Below are 19,796 nucleotides of genomic sequence, written 5' to 3' on the forward strand. Positions count from 1 at the left end.
GGCATTCACTGAGAGTGAGTATTTCCCAATAGGGTAATGGATAGGATAGGTAGATGTTTTAGTCTTTGTTATTTTCCAATCCCAAATGCTGCCTAAACCCCTTCAATGTGGCCGCTTCAAGCGGCTTGGTGAGTCCATCTGTAATACTCTCCCTTCCATTAATGCTGGGAAACACCTCTCTGGTAACATTTAAGACTTTGTGTGTCTATACTGGCCTCACTCTAGCAGGAGTCTCTTATAGATGCCAGGAGATAAAGAGCTGGCTTGAGAAAGGAGCTCTGACAGTGGTACGTACGCAGAATTTACCCTGAGGTTGATTTTGAGTTGGTGGGCAACTTGGCTCGCTAACATTCGGCTTAGGACCAACCCAGTTATATGAAGCTCAACCGGACGAAGACAGTCAGTGGGTGTAAGAATTGCCTTTCAACACTATGCATATGCTTCTGGGTTATGGTTTTTTATACCAGATACATCGATGGCGACTTACCTAGAAATGTATGCCCGAGGGCTCTAGCCTCCTTCACCATACGATCCTACTTATCATCAATAAACACCGCGATGGATATATACCAGTTATCGGCAAATTGACTATGTTAATTGCCATTTCATTGTTCTTTCTCTTCCCCTTCGTGTGGTACCACTTTCAGAATTTCAGAATGCTCTTTTAAGCATGAGCGAGGCCCTGATGGAAGTGAGAATCAATGTGAGGATTTAGGGTTCACTTGAGCAACTTTAACTGATCCAAGTTGAAACCATAATAGGCTGTCTTCCATTGCTATTATTAACAGGACACGGAGACACTCTTCTTAGGAAGAGGACACGGGAAACGAAACCCAAAAACCACCAGTCAGGCCCCGGTCATCCAACCTTCCGCCCGGCGGAGGTGGGCAAGCGCCACTTCCATAGCAGAAATGGCGTCTTCTAAAGCCAAATGGCCAGTGGACAAATCCTCATGGACAGAAAAAGCAGGCGACACATCTTGAGCACCGGGCAAGCGCAGGGCAGAAGCAGCATCATCTAAACGGGACGTAGCCAGACGAATCTGAGCACTAGCTTCAGCAAGAGGAGTTTCGATCTCGCCTGAGCAGAAGAGTACATTAGCCTGAACAAGACACATACAGGCTCTGTAGAGGCTCACGAGACACAAGACAGCCAGGTGAGAAGGCTGGGCCAGAGGCGCGGCGAGCAGACATTTTCGCGAAGAAACAAGCAAGGAGCGACTATAGGGGACTGCAGTTAGCAACACTGACCCGAAAAGTTCGAAAGGCCTTAATCTAGAGTCTAAAGGAGATATAAGGTCTCAAGACCCAGAGTGAGAGGTGAGAGGTACAAGAAAAAGAAGTTGAGAGAGAAGTAGGTGAGGAACTCAAGAGAACTGAAGGACTCGATGGCCACCAGGTAACGCCAGTGAATCAAGCACCGCCAGCAAAACTTCACTTCAGAGCAGGTGAAGCTTGACATAGTGACCTCTACCTTAACCCGTAACTGAGGCTACCTAGCATGTTACAGATGTACAGTCTAATGAATTAGCTGATTCGGTTCTCTCACTCATGGAAGCTAACCAAAAATTACCATTGTGCGTCCAGGTACTGTACATATAAGCATATCGGGTGGAAGACTGGTGCAACCGTTAACCCAGAAATTTCGGCCCTATACATTTCGCAGCCTACTGCGGATTGCCGCAATATTCACCAAGGAGCCCGACGAAGTCGTACGGGACAAAGTCTAACCACTCCCCCAAAGCCGCTACCTTTTCTCAATCAAACTCCCTATTTGCATACTACAAGTAGCTTTGTTAACTCTTCGTTAAATCTTACCTATAACGCTACCACCTTTGGCTCTCTAGCTGCACTCTGAAGGATCTCTATTATCTGAGCGTAAAGACGTCTGTCTTCATCCTTTCTCCGTACTCCTCCCGGAAACACAACTCTGCGCAATATGTTGACCCAAGGAACCAATGGTTGATAGTATGATGTGAATGATTCTTCTGCAATCTTAAAATCTCCTTCATCATCGACTATGCCCTTCTTTGAACGAGCCAACTTTCTGTTATCCTCATAGTTCCAACAGTCGAAGTTACTTGGCCCAGCCTCTTTGCCTGGACCGTCGTAGTGAATGCATACCCAGAATAGCACCCAAAAGAAGGATTCGAGGTCATGCCTAAATGAATGTTGCTCGCCCAATACTAGACCTATTGCCATGAATGCCCTCGTCCCTGTCTTCCCTCTAGCTCCAGATGGCCGTTCTCGTTGCTCCTTGATAGCGAGGTCCAAATCGATGAGGAACGCCGACCATGACGGATTTTCCATTTCCTCATTCAGAATAAGATTCCCAGTCGAAATGTCGCCCTGTAAAAATGTAATGTTTACCATCTGAAGTGGACATGATGCTGGGGTCATATCCTAGCTGCTCATCGTTCATCAGAAGAAAGCCCAGCATTGCTGAAACAAACTGCTGCCCATATCTGTTAATATCAAATGGAGATGAAGCAATAGCTCCCACTCGATCAAACTCCCAGAGTTGCATATTAGACCCACAGAGCGTAAAGCCCAAGGCAAACCGACGAGTGTCTTGAATAGTAAGAACCTCCCTCGCATAACGCCCCAAGTCGCGCCAAGTCTTCGAGGCCGTGTCTTCTTTCGGATTACTACTCTTTAGCTCCCCGAGAACCAAGATCTGTGACCATTCATATTTTGTCTGATTAGTCACATCCGAGTTGCACACGATGCCAGTATCTAACTTGCGATCGGCCATGGATCCTTCTAGTGGTCGATTAGGTTGCGTCAAAATCGTACGCTCGGGTGTCAAGTTAAATCCCTCATCGACGGCCAGGTTGTGGAGCCTCCTGACCAAAGGAGCCAGCCAATCCAAGACTTCCCTTTCCTTTGCGCTCTTTGGCCAGCCTAGCCACCCATATTCAGTGAACAGAGGATTATTTCCATGGCATTTCCTAAACACCGCAGTAACCATTTCTTCCAAGCCTTCTATACCCCCAAAGTATGCTTTGTAAAAACCACGTACACCAATGTAGATCGACCCAAGCTCCTCCTTCAGCACGGCATCTACGTGCTTACGTTGTTCGGATGAATTGGCAAAGCTGCTCGTGGTGTGTGGTTTTGGTGTTTGGTTAAGGCTAGGGAGCGGTCTCGGTGGAGGAGTAGTTTCGATAAGTGCAGCGTGGATCTTATTCCAGACTATATCATCGGGTTCTTTATTGACGACCGCACGAAGCAATGGAATAAGTTTGTAGATATCATAGTCCTCGGAACTGATAGCAGAATTAAGCCTCAAGATATCACTTAAAAGGCTCTTCCGACTATTGGTGGATGGCAGGGTTCGTATTTCAGGGACGCTTCTCAACGCCGACACAAGATCAAGTGCTAGATTTTGCAGGTCTACAGCATTAGAAAATTTCTTCATTTGTCTGACGTTAGGTACGCAACTTCACTATCCCCCTGATGTAGAGAGTCTGTCGCGCGAGGTAGGCCTAAATTGTCGCAGGTTGATCTGAAACCATTACGAAAACCATTTAACCGATCTCCGATCGGGGTACACAAGGACTCTTTTGGTGCCATCGCTAGGCGGCTCGACGAAAAGAACTCGGAAAACAAAGCGTGGCCCATGTAGTTGCCTCGCGTAGCCGCAGGTAAATAGGAAGCCCATCACCCGAATCATGAATCTGAAAGACGGCTTTTGATAGCGATGGTTGATAGCTTTGATGTAAGCGGTTTTAATTGAAAAGGAGTTGCTAGAGTTATTATCCAAGCCGCAGGCGGCTATTTTCTGCCAAGATAATATTGGCGGTGTCGTCATCCCATCCAATCTTTGTCAAGGCAGACCTTTTCCTTGTTAACATTTTGCAACGGTTTTGTGCCGTACTAATTTACCGCCTAAAGCTGCGCCTCCTGGATCCGGTCTCAAATTACTGAGAGGCTGATGCTATCAACTACGATTGTCTAACTATTCGTTGGATGGGATGGACAAGCAAGCCTCTGGCAGGGGGTCCCCAACGCATTACTAGCGTCACTGCGGTAGGGGCAAGAACAAAAACATTAGGTATTATACGCTAACTGGAAATTCAATTTAAGGTAATACATATATGGTGGTGGTATGCCGCCCAGGTGCTACGCCTACATTTGTCCCAACCTTTCTCACCCAAAGAATTGAAAGCAGATCCAGAATTCGCACTCAGGTACATTATGAGTGAAGAACGAAAGAGCATTAATTGTATCCCTTACAGCCTATCAACCACAAGCACTGCAGCAGATCACGCTAGTTCCGAATATAGTGAGCGATCAAGCCCCGAAGATGACGAGAGGCAATGGTATAATGGTGATGGCATTTGCCCCACGTTCTCAGAATTTGAGCTCTGCCGTAATATCAGTCATAATACATGGCAATCTGCAGCAATGAAAGATCCAGGGAGTGTCGATAAGGATCATCTGAACGCTTTCCTGAACACAGTGAAGAATGTCCCTCGCTTTCACTATTCACCAGACAGTGTCCGTATTTCCGGAGGGTATAAGTGCCCTTTAGTTCTACAATCTTACTTGCGGTTAGAGACAACACGAGATTATACCTGCGATCAGCGTTGGAAATCCATTGAGTATTACCAATGCTTAGGGTTTCCGTCTCCAAGGGTTTTCGAACGTACGACGACTTCTAATCCTTCCTTGGCGTACAGTTCAGACTTACAAATGAACTATTCTTATCTCACTACAATTACATTAGCTTGGTCATACATTTTCTCGTCACGATGGGTAGAAATTTGCCAAAGCGTGGGAGAAAAGGCTAAGTTGGTACATCATAAAGGATTAGGTTTTTGGGAACTCATCATTCAAAGTCTCTGGTCAGCTGAAATGAAACGTGGTAAAGGGATTTTATTTTCTCCCTGGCAGCTACGAGAACGCAAGTTTCTTTCAAACTCAAGGTATTCCAAACTTCCGTCATTTGTTTCCGAGTTAAATTGACTGAATGGTTTTGTAGTCATGAATGGGCCGAAGTCTCGCCAAATTCAGCACTTGCATTTGATATTCTCCTCGAATTCTGTACCTCGGAACACCTGCAGAGAGAATTTCTAACCGGATTCGCTACTGTACTTATGCTTACATCACGGAATACACCTTTACCAAAAATGGAATCGCCGGCTTTTGTCTCACGCCCCGCTACAGGATCTGTACGAGATGACACAAAATTTCGGAAAATATTTCAATATATCGACAAATACATGTCTCTCAGTGCCACACAAGATGCTCTGGACTCGTTGCTGTGCAGTGCCTTCTTTGATCCCAGCGTTCCCTGCAATCTTGTAGGCGCTGTTTCTCTAGGGGTCAAAGAAACCATTTTGGCACAGAAGGGTAATTATGACATGCTCTTAAAAGCTATTGCAAGCAGAAACCCATCTCTCACGTTCCTCTGGGATGCTGTCGTTTGCAATGGTCAGGAAATGCCCCTGCTGGAAATGGCTTTAAGGGACGTTCCACCAATTTGTCTTGTCGCAGGTCTTTGGACAGACACGATACAGTCGTTTCTCCAGATCTCGTACTGTCCAGAAAAGATTACAGAAGGCATTATTCCTCGGGCTAATGAATTTGCAACATCCTTTTTTTGCAGGGAAGATGTACCAGTTCCATGGACGCCGTCCCCTCCTTTTGGTTTCACTACTTATAGGAACTTGAGTCTAGAAATCAGAGCACACTGCGGACATGATCATAGACCATTGTCGTGGGAAATTCCATCGGATACATCTCCGGAAACGCCCACTAATCATAGCCTGCAATGTCCAACTATAGTCTTACCATATTCTCGCCTGCATGATACCTGTAACGGTGATTCTAAGGCACTAGAGTAAGTCTTCGCACTGAAAATGCTTAGCATTTATTGACAGCACTAGGGTATGCTCTTTGGAACAAAAGACTGCGGAGCTACAATCGTTGAATGCAACGTCTCGACTGTTCAATTGGCATCGACACTGTGACGATGGACTTTGGTTGGACGACGGAGCAGGAGATACTGAATTTATTCGTTGCCTACAACAGCATCCATGGATCGCTGACCCTTTTGATATTGATAATGAACCCGTATCCCCAGACGATCACAGCCATGTCAGAACGCACACTAAAAGTGTCTTAGGCTGGTTTGAGCGGGTCAGATAGTTGCTTTGTCTCTCAATACCTCTGTTCCATTCTACAGTACTCTAGATACAAATTAAATACCAGGCAATGTAAATAACAAAGTATTTGGATCATTCTCAATAGATGGGACAGTTCCTTGAGAGAAAAGAAAAAATAGTAATATTACCAGCAAAGCTATTAAAGCGGCCATTCATTTACTGCAATGGCCGATTAAGGAAATTAATTTGCAGGCAGAAATATCAGTTATAAACATGCCATGCATGAAAATCATCTTAGCACTGCTAAATACAGCCAAAAAGCTATGCCACGATGCTCGAGCCCTAGTTGCTGATACACATACCAAAAAGCTCCTATGGACTGCTATCTGGTGCCACGGGATCACTGCTGGGGACCACAGGATCACTGCTGGTAATTTCGCCGGTGGAGGTCTCGCCACCAGCATCCCCAGTATTCTTGAAATCATCCCTCTGAGCTCGAGTAACATCTCTTTGTCTTCCATAGAAATCTAAATCATTCACAAGTCCGGGATGATCTTTACAGCCAAAGCACATCCGATAGGTCCAATTGGTCGGTTTATTGAAACAGCCACCAGTAATTGTACATTTTTTCCACCTATTGGTGCAGCGTCGGGCAGGACATGGTGCGGTTCTGTGTTTATCGTTGGGGTGGATACAGACGTCGCATGCACCTCTCAGACCAGAACTAGCAGACATAGTTTCTAACAGTAACGGTCTGGGTTGTTTTTCCTACATAATTTCAGGATCATGAGTGCATAAATAGGGTATTAACAAGGAATTTGGGGTTTTCTAAAGATGAAAGAATACAGTATATTACCTTGTACTTTGCAGAAGTATTGCGTGGATAAATCTTTGTGGTAGTCAACTAGGTGGGAAGCCCCATAAATTTATATATAATGCCATTGGTAGTGCCCCCATATCTTAAGCAAGTGCGTTGTACCAGAGTAAGGATGACAGAACCAGCCAGGCTAGTGTTCGATATGCATGGTTTATTGGACAGGTTGACAGAGATGCGATGGAGGGATTTTGCTTGTTCTTAGGACCTGGGCGATGCTTCGTATCCTTTAGAGATTTACTGAACTCGTGACTGCCTGCGCAAATGAGTAGGCTATATTTAGTTAGAAAATAGTCACCAAGGCCATAATTACCATATTTTTGGAAAATATTGTTGTACTGAATATAGTTTCCCCGTAAAATTACCGACTTTACTGATGCTTGTGAGTAGCCACGTGCAGTTAGTTCTGCACGTGATCAGGTATTGTACTGCTTTCTTCGGTCGGCCTTCTTGCCCTCAGTGCCCGCCCACTGTGTTTAACCAAGTCGTGCTGGTCCGAATCCCAAGGTATGGACTGGCCATTTACATTATGATCTTCTCTTAATTATCAACTTTAAGCTACTTTGACATATTTTTACTTATACTCTCCCGGGAAACTGGCGGTAGCGTTACGCGTCAGGAAGGAAGAGTTGGCTTGCCAGAGAAACAGTCCTTTTCACCAAAGCAAAATGACCGACACTCCATTGAACGATGATGCAGGAAGAGTTGGCCGCACTTCCGGATATGTTGTTGGAGTATCAAGGTTCTGAATAGTGCTATTTATATAGAATACAGAGGTTGACTTTCCTACATGGTCGACCCACTCGCTGTTTACGATAGTGCGCTACTAGTACAAAGCTACTCAACCTTCTCAATGTTGGAGGAAGTCATCATGCATTCTCATGTTTAAGCCAGAGCCGGGAACCAAATTTATGGCGAAGTTTCTGCTCTCGCAGCGTTACTGGCCCTCTAGGTTTAGTTTTGGACTAGTAAATGAAGCAAGTGGCTGTTACGACATGCGTATGGCCTAGTAACCAAATTGGGCACAATAGGATTTTAATTTCTCCGGCCCGAGATGCCCCTCAGTGATCCCCATTTTATATTAAAATGAATTATCCATTCCAGTATCTTATCTCCTGGCTTGGTGGGCTTGCCTTGAATGTTTTAAATGCGTGGTATGGCCATTGGAAATGCCGGAAGACGAAGGCATCCAGCAAGCAGTCGATTCTCGGCCTTCTACTGACGAGATATTTCGACAAAGATGGGATGTTCACTCCGCTGTGAATCCCTCTATCGCAGATGATGCACGAAAGCAACTTCTTCAACACAATCACTTTGAAACCTCAAGGCCTGAAGGGAACGGGCCTTATTACCCTTTTCATGCTCTGCGGAAGACATCAGCGGCGTTGGCTGTTGTAGAGGCTTGGCTGGAGGTAGGTAGTCATCTCACGGCGATGCTTCGATATATTAATGTTGGTTAAGGATAAGTCAAACATTTCCAGGGTCGGATCGAAATTTAATAAGCAAATCAAAGAACCCTATGCGGACCTCTTGTCAGAATGGTATCCGATTACCATAAATACTATGCCGCGCCCAGGAACTTTAAGGGGTATCGCTCCAGACAAACGAAAAGTGGCTATTCTTATTGCACTGGGAAGACTGTCACACACGAATGGGTTATTTATAGACAAGGAAACTGCGATGGATAGTGGACAAGATGTCATTTTTGGTGGATGGGAGCCCATAACATTTCCGGGACCTGGAGGGGGGTTGGCGATCTTATTGCTTTTAGATATATGAATACACCAAGCGTCGTGAACTTCAGCGCTTAATTGATATTGTTTTATTATGTATATTTACTATTTCTAGGATTGAATTACCAACCTGACGGCTGTTAGCGAGACGCTACCAATTGGAATGTTGATAATGGCTAAGCGGATTCGGTAAATTATTCCAAGTATATTCTGGGATTGTAAGGACATCAACATCGAGTGGGTTCGGGAGATCGTGCCAATTAAAGGTCATACTATTAACAGTATTTGGCGATCCGATATTGAACGGACCAGGCAAGCGAGAGCGGTTTGGCCTGATGCTCTCAGAGGAAGCACTGGCGACCAATGGATTAGGGAGATTTTGCCAATCGTAGTCTGATAAATTCGGTAGTGGATTGGGCAGGTCATTAAAAGTATACCTTGAACCATCGCATAATATCTGCATCGGTGACAAGCCGTTTACAGCCGTATGACTAAAAAGGTTGGCATCATTTGTTTGATTGGGCTGCTCTGGTCTGCTCTCTGCTGGTTGCAATGGCACATCAAGGCTGTTCGCTTGCTGTTCCACATAAGCATGGTAGAGATGCTCGTTCACACCGCATCGCCGGATACAAAAATGTTCAACAGGATGTTCGACCATGCATTCAGTGCGCTCGCTCTGCGCTTCCTCCGGCTGATCCTCAGCGACTGGTTGATACGGACCGTCTTGGATAATCTGGTGGGATGATCCGGCCGATGCAGACAATCCGTCTATGCCATGCTGACCAAGTTGGGTAGTTGTTCTTGATGAGGTCCCAATATTTACTTGGTCAGAATTTCTATCAACATGCTCTGACTCCATGTTGAATGACTGCGGTGATAAGTTCAGCTCATTGGCTTGCTGATACGAGGTATACTCCTGGAGACATTCTAGAGTGGGCCTTATCGACGACGGTTGTGTTTCGCAATTCCCCGTATACTGGTATTGTGCATCTTGTATTCGCGTTTCACGCATACTGTTCTCGGTGCTTGGATGATCTTGCTGTTTATCACCAGGTTGTATTTCCGTTGGAGTCTCGTCTGCCTGGAGACGGAAATCTCGCTCTGCATGGACGTTGCAAGGGGCGGACTGATTCGTTGATTTCGCATTGCATTCTCTCATAGCTATGTCTTCGCTAGTCTGCATTTGAGAAGAAATACTATGATTTCGATGCCGTACTGTTTGTGATGATGAGCTTGTAATGAATACAGAGGATTCGACCCTTAATAAACTATCCTCCCGTAATGAGTGCAAGGCAGGGTGATCTTCGGGAGACGCTTCATCAACATTACTGTTAACGTGGTTATTAGAACCCGGCACTATATTTATATTATTTTGATGTCGGATATCGCCTTGGACTGACATTCGTTAGCAGATGCGGAGCTTGGAAGGATAAGAATTTGCACACCATCTGCTCGCCCGGATGATAAGTGAGCGTTGGAAAGCTGTGGTGTGTTTTGCGTTGCCCGAACCCCTGCTTGCCCATGGGTCGCCAAATGAGCATCAGATGACTCCGCATCCACAGGATTCTGACTAGGCTCATGTGTATTTCTTCGCTGCTTTTTCTCTGCGCGGCCATGTGATTTTCGGGAAGGCTTCGTGTGGCGCTTTTTTCCCAGCCGAGGCGCATGAGGGTTAATTAACGTTATATTCGGCTTGAACGAATCGAAACGTGATTTGATATAGGATATGATATTGTTCCCGACTTCGTTGGCGTTACCATCTTTCACCTTATCAGGTAGACCTAAAATGGTAAAGTGGCCAATTGCAAAGATAAAATTATCTCCTTTGTTTAGGAACACCTCATATCTTAAGTTGTCAGCCGCAACTCGGTAAAAAGCGGAAGTGGAACTTACACAGTTATAGGGAGCCGCGGGAGAAAAAAAAAACAACCATATCCCCCCAAAGCCTGAGAATATGCATACCATCTGCTACCAGCGTCGTAGTACTTCTTAACGTTCTCCTTCACAGTTTCCCTATCGTCTGACCCACTTTGACCTCTGAATATCATGTCAACCAGTCCGTCGAGTGCCCCTCCAGCCAGATTCTTGTATCCCAAGTATCTCATCAAATCCTTGGCTAAAAGATATAGAGCAGTTGTCGAAAACGAGCGCGTAACAGCATAGTCACTTTCAGCTTCTCTGTTCTTATCATAGAGGATACTCAACACATTTGCCCCACCATGCCTCGGAGAATGTTCGATAAATCCATCCAAAAATGCAGAAGGCTGTTCTTGCAATCGGTGTATTTGTTGCTCCACATAGTTGGAGCAAACAATATCATCCTTTGTGGTCTTTCGGATGTATTCCAGGGATTCGTCTCTGCGAGACCGTGAAGGCTTGGTTGTAGATTTGGCTGAAAGAAGTGGTGATAATAGCTCCTGAGGAATATGATCAATATGCCGGACTAGGGAACTGACGACCTACATGCAGTGAGCTAGGATTCCTCAATAGATTTTTCCACGTACGCTTCCAAGGAAGGTTTTGCAATCAAATTTACCACCACTGAAATCCGAAGCATTCTGGAGGATTGCCTGGGATGCCTCTTCCATTTTGCTGCTCGAGTGATAAGCTACACAACGAATAAGCCAGATAAATCTTAGGGGTCATGTAGACTCTCTCTCCTGATCTTCTCATGTAAGCCTTACCCCGCAATAAGGTTGCCTCAGCCAGGAGCGCCTTTGTTTGTTTCTATTGGCCATTCTGGCCCCGCAATAGTTTCTAAAATTAGCCAGACATTTTTCCAAAACAGATCATTCATGAAGTAGGCTTGGAGCTAGTCATGTCCTGAGACAGAATGGGCGGTGTGCTACATCGGGAAAGACCAAAAGTACAGCCGCAGATGAGAGTTTGGTTATTCTACCAATAGTAACTACCCGTCACCTCTGACCCACACCGCCTTCGCGGTATGCGGGGTATGCGGTGTGGGTCAGAGGTGACGGGTATGTGCAAGAGGTCGGGTTGCTTACATAACATTTCACAACCGGTTGCCCTTTTTTTTTTTCTATGACCCATCATCAGCTGAGTAAACAACAAGGTTGAGATTGTCCTGCGGGGATATTTGGTAACAAGGACGGTTGCTTCTTTTACATTTGTTAGAGTGTGGGATTTAGGCAATAGGAAATTGTGGCGCATTCTCCTGCGTGTCTAAGCTGAGCGCGATAAAGGGATGCCCTGACCCATCTGCGTGTTCACCTTTGTCAATTTCTCTTTTCTTTCCGCCTTCTCTCTAGCTAAACAATATTCTCCTTTTCTGCAAAATGACGGACTGCAGTCTTTCACCGGTTGTACCATATGCTTTGATCAACTGCCATGGCGATGTTCAGGGTGATGCTGAAGTTGTCCTAAAGGCCAAGCAAACACTGTTCAAGGTTCGACTTGCACGCCAGCCACCAGAAGAGTTTGATCAATCGGAAACCGTTGAAGGGAAGTTCCTTAAGAGGCTGGCGAATCGTCGGACGGCGGAGATTGCACGAGAGGACCTAGCCGACTTTCTCGGACCACTTTGCCAACCCTTTTTCAAGTCATATGCGCGCTATTTTGGAGACAGCCTCAAGTCGCACCTCAAAAACCCCGAAGTATTTTTGCAGCTGGTGACTGACAAGGGTGTCCCTAAAGTCTTCAAAGTAAACGGCGATCTACCTTGCTCTGATATTATACATCTATCGTTGGAGACAGACCCCACCGTTCCATGTTATCAGTTATCCGATGCTACAGTTATAGAGACGATTATCGACGACTACATTTTTAAGGTCATTGTGCACGGGGACATTTTTATCTGCAAAATGTCTAGACGTAACGCGACTGATTCATTCGAACGCGAACTAGACCTTCTTCAAAGGTTATCTTCTTTGGAGGTTTCTGATCATTTGCTTAGGGTGCCCAGGCTGGGGGGAATGATTGGATTCGAAGAAGGATTTCCTGGAATACTGCTGATGGACATTGGTGCTGAATACAGTCTGTGGGATATCGATGTGGGGGCAGCTGAAGCTGGAGAGCGCCGGAAATGGGCCTGTCAAATCCGAGATTCTGTTAAACTACTGCATCGGAATGACATTGTTTGGGGCGACGTAAAGGCAGAAAATGTCCTAATCGACTCTCAAAGGAATGCATGGCTCATAGATTTTGGCGGTGGGTGTACAGAAGGATGGGTTTCTGAAGAGCTTTGCGAAACTAAGGAAGGTGATTTGCAAGGGTTAATGAATATAGACAAGTTCTTGGGCCTATGACGAGGGTTATTTGCAGCGAAATGTATGGACTAAATCCAGATTGAGCTATTGGTGTAAACGTAAGGCTACAGTTTCCATGTTGGCAAGGATGAAGCCCTGAGCAAAATTTCTGAGATATATGTATGTATGGGATATGACAGACCCATATCTCGTAGGTCTCTGAAAGGAGAAATGCGCTATCATTAACTGCTTTCAAGCATTTTGGAGAAACTTGAGACAGCATCCGTACCGTGAGAAACTCCGAGAAAGGCTACTGGCGAAATGAGGAACACGAACACTATCTAGCTCATTTCAACATCTATAGGCAATCGATTCAGGGGCAAAGGGATCATACAGACCTGAATATGCCAGGATATCCTTCTATAGGTGCGCACACCTATATAAGTATCAGCTCCGGAGCACATATCCTCTTGCTCCCCAGCATACTCTCTATTTCGTACACAGCCTACCATCGATTTATGTCAGGATAGAACACGCAATGTGTCGCAACATCGTGAAAAAGTACAAGTGTGGTAAACACTTCTCGCACTCGATTAATTACTGCCCCAAGGCCACCACGAATCCATCTACAGGAAGAAAGATTATGTGCAAGGACAAGAGGACAACAGATCAGAAACAGACTGGGACGTTTTGTGAGAACAGCTGCCCCTATACGCATTTTAATGGAAAATGGAGGTGTTGCACATGTGAACAGGGCCCAAATGAGGTTGGGATGTGTATCATGAATATTGAAAAAGACGGCAAGAATGATATGTGCGCACACGAATGTTGCTGGGCCTGCAAGCCATGGTCTAGCTAAATGTGAGTGAGCCCATTTAAATTGTCCTACTAAGCTGAATCTATTGGTAGGCCTTCACTGCCCCGATTATCGTTTCTTACTGTTATGATGTGCTATTCCTTGATTGTGTATACTGTATGGCCTTTTTGGTAGAAGGATTATGCTTTGCAGCAAATCCTTCGAGGGGAAGAACCATTGGCTAGTACTAAGATTCTTCGGGGCATATCAATGTCCATTACGAGTAACTGGTAAAAGAACTCTACAGCATTAGCGTCCTTGTTCCCATACCCTCTGGAATAGACTACTGAAGTTCCGGATTCTCGCTATCGATAGTACTGCATGTTTTTCTTTCCATAGATTGCTGTGCAGGGTATACTATTTGAGTTATTCTTTTACTAGCTATGGTAACTGAAGATGGGACTTCCACACAGACCTCTGTGCCAAGCTGTGCGCTCCGCCAAAATTAACTGATCACACATTATTAATGTACATATGGTTACTTGATACTAGTCTGGATAGTACTTTTGTAAGAGTGATCAAAGTTTATCTCTCACTTTCTCCGGCCGGAGCACTGACCAGCTTGAAGCTATGGCTCGCTGGGCATCCTTTTGGCTCAAATTCATTGTTATCAGGGTGAATTCAATTTCTCCTATCAAGGTGATTCTACACAGCTCGAAAACAAGCCAGGAAGCACAACTGAATGAAATATCAGTTAAGTAGGATATCTCTCACTACATCCTACTTTTTCTCCGGTTGGTCTTTGTATGCGCTTAACTTAGAGCTTAACAGGTGCATGATAGATAGTTAGTGTTGATATAATCGCTTTGATAAATTAATCCCTATCGGATCGACTTACTGTCTGCTTGCCGCCAAGGACCAGGATCTAATCACTGCTGTGCCTAGCAGACACGAACAAGTAACGCAACCCTGCTTTAAATTTCGGAAGCAATTATTTAATCGGAGTTGACATTAATGAGTTGCTAAAGTCCGAAACTCACGCTACCTAGAACGACTGGGGGGAAGGAATACACCTGCCCGATTAATTATTATTCTGAAAAGTATATTGACTACCCCCCTGTCTCTAACATTATCGTAGTGGAGATCGCTGTGGGGACACGAGGGACACATCAAATCTGCTGCATTCGACGTTGTACATAAGAACTTCTAAGAAGGCATTTAAACCATGTTTCCTAGACAAAAACTTCTCGGAGTGGAATACCGAAGTAAACACAATACTTAGCCTGAGGGAGCGGCCAGGTTTGCTACGGAGCTTCTTCTTGTTTTATTTACGCTATGGAAATCCTGTACAATCTCTGGTCTGACGCCGTCTGGCTCTTCCAATGCGCATTACGACAAGGCTCGTCTTGGTTCAGTTGCGTAAGCCGAGACACCGATGAGCAAGATCCATGTTGCCCCTGTAGGTTTTCAACCGTACCGTATAGGTATGGAGCTGATGTTTTATAGCAAGCGATCAGTCAGTCTATTGGCGAGACACCGATGAGCAAGATCCAAGTCCCTCCTGTAGGTTTTCAACCGTACGGTAAACGTATGGAGCTGATGCTTTATAGCAAGAAATCAGTCAGTCGATTCTACAAGGATAACAACAGTTGATAAGCTGGAATCGATAGCGGTGAGTCGTTCAGTTTAATTTAAATTTTGCACACTGACAGAAGACAGAACCAAGTATGCATTTCAGACGAGGACGGAGACAATTTCATTCTTACCGAGACAGTAGAAGAAACAAAGCACGGAGTAACATATATTCATTTCCAGGATTATATAATACATCGGGAGTTTCTGGAGGGATCGGATTCCGGATTACGTTTACTGAAGTACTGGAGTCAACAAAACAGGTACCTAAATCCAGATAAAAACAGCTGAGGTTCAGAGTACATGTACTTTACTTATAGAGGGCTATCCCAGTTATTGGGTTTGGCAGCTCTCCCGGTTATGTATGCCATATAGGGATAAGGGTTATATGGTCAATCCATTTTCAGAGGATAGCTATTATTATTCATTAATATATTTTAGCGCAGACTCAGTTCGCCGTTATTAATGTAGCGTTCGCAATGCATATATAGAACCAAACAAGGTAAGTGAAGACTAGACGGCCCATACTTTTTAATATTTCGCAATCAAATGCTATCTTTGGGAGATGTAAGTTTCGGCATGCTGATCTTTATACGCTACTGACAGCCTGTGTAGGAATTCCGAACTCCAAGAAACAGCAAATCATACCTCAATGCTCAATTTATCTACATACTTTCTAATGATATTTTGGAAGCTTTTAAGTGGCAGACAGCATTGCACGCCATTGCGCTTTGGATTGGAAAAAATTATCTGTACTTATAGCATGAGTATTATCATTATTTTTTTTTAAATTGATTTATCAGGTAGCCTGGGACGCTGACGGTGGATATAAATAAAGATGTCGGTTTAGTCGTGGACTTTGTGTACACTCCAGATCGGATTTACTTTCTTCCTTAGTCATATTGCTTGTGGGTTAGTGTTAACTAAAATGGAGGACACTACCGATATCGATATTATCGATGATTTTGTCCTTAAATCTGCACACGAGGAAATGGAGCGGGATGGTTATACCCGGTTCCCCCTCAGTAATCCAGCGGGAGTTATGAAAATGGAACAAGACTGCGAAAAGATCGAAAAAATAACCACGCCATCCTTCCATTACTGTAAATTGCCGGATGCGGGATTTCTGACGTCGGACCCAGAGGTACGCTCCACCTAGAATTCTCAGGATCTAGCTAAAGTTGAAAAGGTCAGGCGTCACCTCGAAACCCGATTTGGAAAAAAAGTCGAGGAGCTTATAATGCAGGGGCCCAGTATGGTGGAGTGCGTCGCCGTTCCCGAGTCTGACCAGAAGTTGCCACTTGACTTCATGACAGTACACCCCATTCACACCCATGATGCGATTTCCTTCTTTATTCCGCTAACAGGAAATGCCGACTGGGATAACGGGTTGTTTGGGATTTGTACTGGCTCCCATCATCAGAGTGTCGAGCAATTTTACTGCCAGAATGAACGAGATATTCACCGGATTGTGGTTGAGCAATACTGGGTCCTTCCAGTTGAAGGGGCGACCTTTGTTCAACCGTCGCCGAATGGTGGTATGAAGATGATTTGGGTGGGATTTTCTTCCCATCCAATGGGGCCGTACATCCAATCGCCTTATGCATTTCCGTTCATGAAAGTTTGACTAGTTATAACTGGATCTCACGGATCGAGCACGTATTCTTTGTGTAAGATAAGACTCCCGTATTGGTAACCTTAGTCTATACTTTTACATCCTCTGGCGTGAAAAGTAGGTGTAGAGGGCGTATGCAAACTAACCAAAATTGGTAAAGCGCATCCGGTCCTTCACCTCGAGATTCTATGATCTCCAGTGGACTATTTCAGCTTGCAGGCTGCTGGACAACTAATTCTATCCGTCATGGCGGGAAGGAAGTCCCAGCGTATTATCCAGGCGAAGGATATTTTTGATTGTGTACTATGCCAATTGAATAACGTCTCAAAATATTTTGAAAAGGACCAGACCAAGTTAGTCTTGAGTATCAATCCCAAACCAGACCAAGACATCCGATTAGCTGCTCTGTTCATGAGTGGAGAAGACCCCTGGGATAGGAGTTTTTATCGACTACTGGGTTCAAGGTCTTTGGCATTGGAAAGGGAGCAATGGCCCAACAATAGACCGTTGGATAGGGGTATGGTCATCCCAAAGACCTACGGCATGGTTAGCAAATTTCTGCGCAACCAAGGGCTAGAGGCCTCTACATTTGTTAGAGAGGCATTACGGTCTGGTCAGATCCTTCTCCGTATTGAGGAGGTGTTGGAGTTCCGGGAATCTCCTTGTGTCTCTCCCGGATTCCCGAAACTCCAGCACTTGCACGGGACGAAGAAGCAAAGCCATACAGTTATTAAAGTAGTCGATATTCTGTTGGCTGCACGCTTCCCCTCTGCTTGTGGGCTCATGGATACCAAGCATGGTACAACTATCACATCGGTTAGTGTGCTGACCCACCATCTCTTTCGCTTGTCCTGATGATCTGTAGAATCCCTCAAAACTAGTTCTCGGGCTTTAGAGTTAGAGGGTTCATGCTCAACTCCGGCCTCGGATCCTATTCGCTGCACTTGAACACTGGGTGAGCGCCGCCACAAGCCCCGAAATCCCATTATTGGCTGTGTTTCGGTCAACCGGTATATCAGTTTGTCAATGTAACTTTCGCCCCTTGGTAGTTACTGATCATATTGAAGCAATAATTTAATTCGTGAGTCTGACGACCTGCATCACACTCTTCCCTTTTATGTGGGCTGCCTGCCACGCTTGGGACACGTATTATGTAGGCATCTAAGCATTCTCGTGAACGTTTAATATAGCGAGAGATTAAAAAAATACAACTCACTATTTCAGGCTTTTGTATTTATTCCCACCTCCCACGCTGTAAGAAATTTGCCTTCAATATATCATACGTGCTGAACTCCCTGACGAAGATTTGTCAACATGGACTCCAATTCCTATCAGCCTACCGAGACGGATGCTTTGTGTAAGAATTGCCATCAATTCTTCTCACAACAGATTATTAATAAAGGCGCCAAGTACGTTCCCGCTGAGGGGAAGCGTTGCTGCGCCTATTGTAAGACCGAATGCAAAGACGGACTGATAGTAAGTGAGCTATGTTTAGTAAAATGTAATAAGTTAAGTAAATGCTGCTGACCTCTCTAAGATGGGAAACCTCAAGGAAACCGTGCAACGGGCTCTTGAAATAACGAACATGTACAGAAAGCTGGAACATGAATACCAAAATAACGAACGAGACGCTTGCAGGTAGTTTCAACTACTTTTTTTATGGCTTCCCTCTAACTTTTACTATAGCAAGTGAATCCATCCTAGACTGACTATTCTTGGATAGTAAGAGGATAGGAAACTTAATTATTTTAGCGTTAGTAACCATGCTATCTGTTTTTTAAATAAAAAACTCTGTCTTTTTTAGCTCCTGTTATCGTAATTGGCTTCGTTCGGAGGCATTAGTCTATGAAAGGTAAGAAGTGGGTTAGGTAATACCAGGCGGTGAGACTTATAAAGGAGGTGGAGGAACCCATACCAGATCTACATCCTAAGTTATCAGCTATGTTGTTTTCCTAAATCCACCAAATTCACCCCTACGGCTAAAGCTAGAAGAATGGAGACAGGGCCAATTGAAGCGTATTCATCTGATGAAGGATTTTGTGATGAGTACATGCTTGCTGCCATGGAATTGTGTTTGTCCCAATCTGATTTGTTCGCAGGTGCATGATAGAACTGGAGGGCTTGGAAGGCTCTGTATGCGAAACAGTCTACAAAAATGGACGGTATTATCCAGCAAATAACGAAGAGCAATACCCCTGGCCAACTGACGAAGTATGTACCCCTGTACTTTCTAGGATGTTGCTGACCGAATTATATTAAGAGAGAGAAAGAACGGCAAGGTTAGTATTCTCTAGTATGCTCTATTTTCTTAATACTTACTAACCAAAAGAGCAGCCGAGCAATTTCTTCTATTTTTCAAGCTGTTTCAGAGCAGGCTGTCTCCAATTCCTGCTAATCCACCTCGAGCTGTATTAGATCTTAGAACTGGCGTTGGCCACTGGGCTATTGAATTTGGTACTTATTCCTGCGGCGTTTTCTCATTATAAAGTTGCTAATTTTCGGACCCTTTAGCTGATAGGAACCCGGATTCGCATGTAAGGCCAAATAATTCCTTTTGGAGAAACGAGAGTGACTATTCAGGTTTATGGGGTTGACCTGGTTTATATGCAAGACGAGTGGTATGGACTGCTCCAAATTGGGTGACTAGAGTAATTAATTTGAAACAGGGTTCCGGTCAACTGCGAGTTCTTAATTGACGACCTCACTGAGCAGGACTGGCATACTCCCTTTCAAAATATTGATATCATCCATATTGGCTCGCTAGGTGGCGACCGCCAACTCTTAACATGTCTTATGGATGGAGTATACCGGTAATCTTCACAATGTCGA

The 19,796-nt window shown here is 44.8% G+C and overlaps 6 protein-coding genes across 6 annotated transcripts; 3 read left to right on the forward strand and 3 right to left on the reverse strand.

The window, feature by feature from the left end:
- Positions 1-847: 847 nt before the first annotated feature.
- On the reverse strand, positions 848-1,193 carry ATNIH1004_009146 (uncharacterized protein; the record flags this gene model as incomplete). The annotated part of the gene is made up of 2 exons (XM_033573744.1): positions 848-1,080; positions 1,139-1,193. 2 exons carry the CDS (start codon positions 1,191-1,193, stop codon positions 848-850), a joined length of 288 nt encoding a protein of 95 aa, XP_033424296.1.
- A 1,120-nt stretch (positions 1,194-2,313) lies between these two features.
- On the reverse strand, positions 2,314-3,420 carry ATNIH1004_009147 (uncharacterized protein; the record flags this gene model as incomplete). The annotated part of the gene is made up of 1 exon (XM_033573745.1): positions 2,314-3,420. One exon carries the CDS (start codon positions 3,418-3,420, stop codon positions 2,314-2,316), a length of 1,107 nt encoding a protein of 368 aa, XP_033424297.1.
- A 5,450-nt stretch (positions 3,421-8,870) lies between these two features.
- Positions 8,871-11,307, reverse strand: ATNIH1004_009148 (uncharacterized protein; the record flags this gene model as incomplete). The annotated part of the gene is made up of 4 exons (XM_033573746.1): positions 8,871-9,934; positions 10,120-10,565; positions 10,613-11,178; positions 11,224-11,307. The coding sequence occupies 4 exons, from the start codon at positions 11,305-11,307 to the stop codon at positions 8,871-8,873; spliced, it is 2,160 nt and encodes a 719-aa protein (XP_033424298.1).
- Positions 11,308-12,015: 708 nt separating this feature from the next.
- ATNIH1004_009149 (uncharacterized protein) lies at positions 12,016-12,984 on the forward strand (the record flags this gene model as incomplete). The annotated part of the gene is made up of 1 exon (XM_033573747.1): positions 12,016-12,984. The coding sequence occupies one exon, from the start codon at positions 12,016-12,018 to the stop codon at positions 12,982-12,984; it is 969 nt and encodes a 322-aa protein (XP_033424299.1).
- Positions 12,985-16,280: 3,296 nt separating this feature from the next.
- ATNIH1004_009150 (uncharacterized protein) lies at positions 16,281-16,979 on the forward strand (the record flags this gene model as incomplete). Its single annotated transcript, XM_033573748.1, has 2 exons — positions 16,281-16,496; positions 16,542-16,979. 2 exons carry the CDS (start codon positions 16,281-16,283, stop codon positions 16,977-16,979), a joined length of 654 nt encoding a protein of 217 aa, XP_033424300.1.
- Positions 16,980-17,213: 234 nt separating this feature from the next.
- On the forward strand, positions 17,214-17,822 carry ATNIH1004_009151 (uncharacterized protein; the record flags this gene model as incomplete). Its single annotated transcript, XM_033573749.1, has 1 exon — positions 17,214-17,822. One exon carries the CDS (start codon positions 17,214-17,216, stop codon positions 17,820-17,822), a length of 609 nt encoding a protein of 202 aa, XP_033424301.1.
- Positions 17,823-19,796: the final 1,974 nt, after the last annotated feature.

The sequence above is a fragment of the Aspergillus tanneri genome (assembly GCF_003426965.1).
Source record: "Aspergillus tanneri strain NIH1004 chromosome Unknown AapTan_6_pilon_pilon_pilon, whole genome shotgun sequence".
Classification (NCBI taxonomy): domain Eukaryota; kingdom Fungi; phylum Ascomycota; class Eurotiomycetes; order Eurotiales; family Aspergillaceae; genus Aspergillus; species Aspergillus tanneri.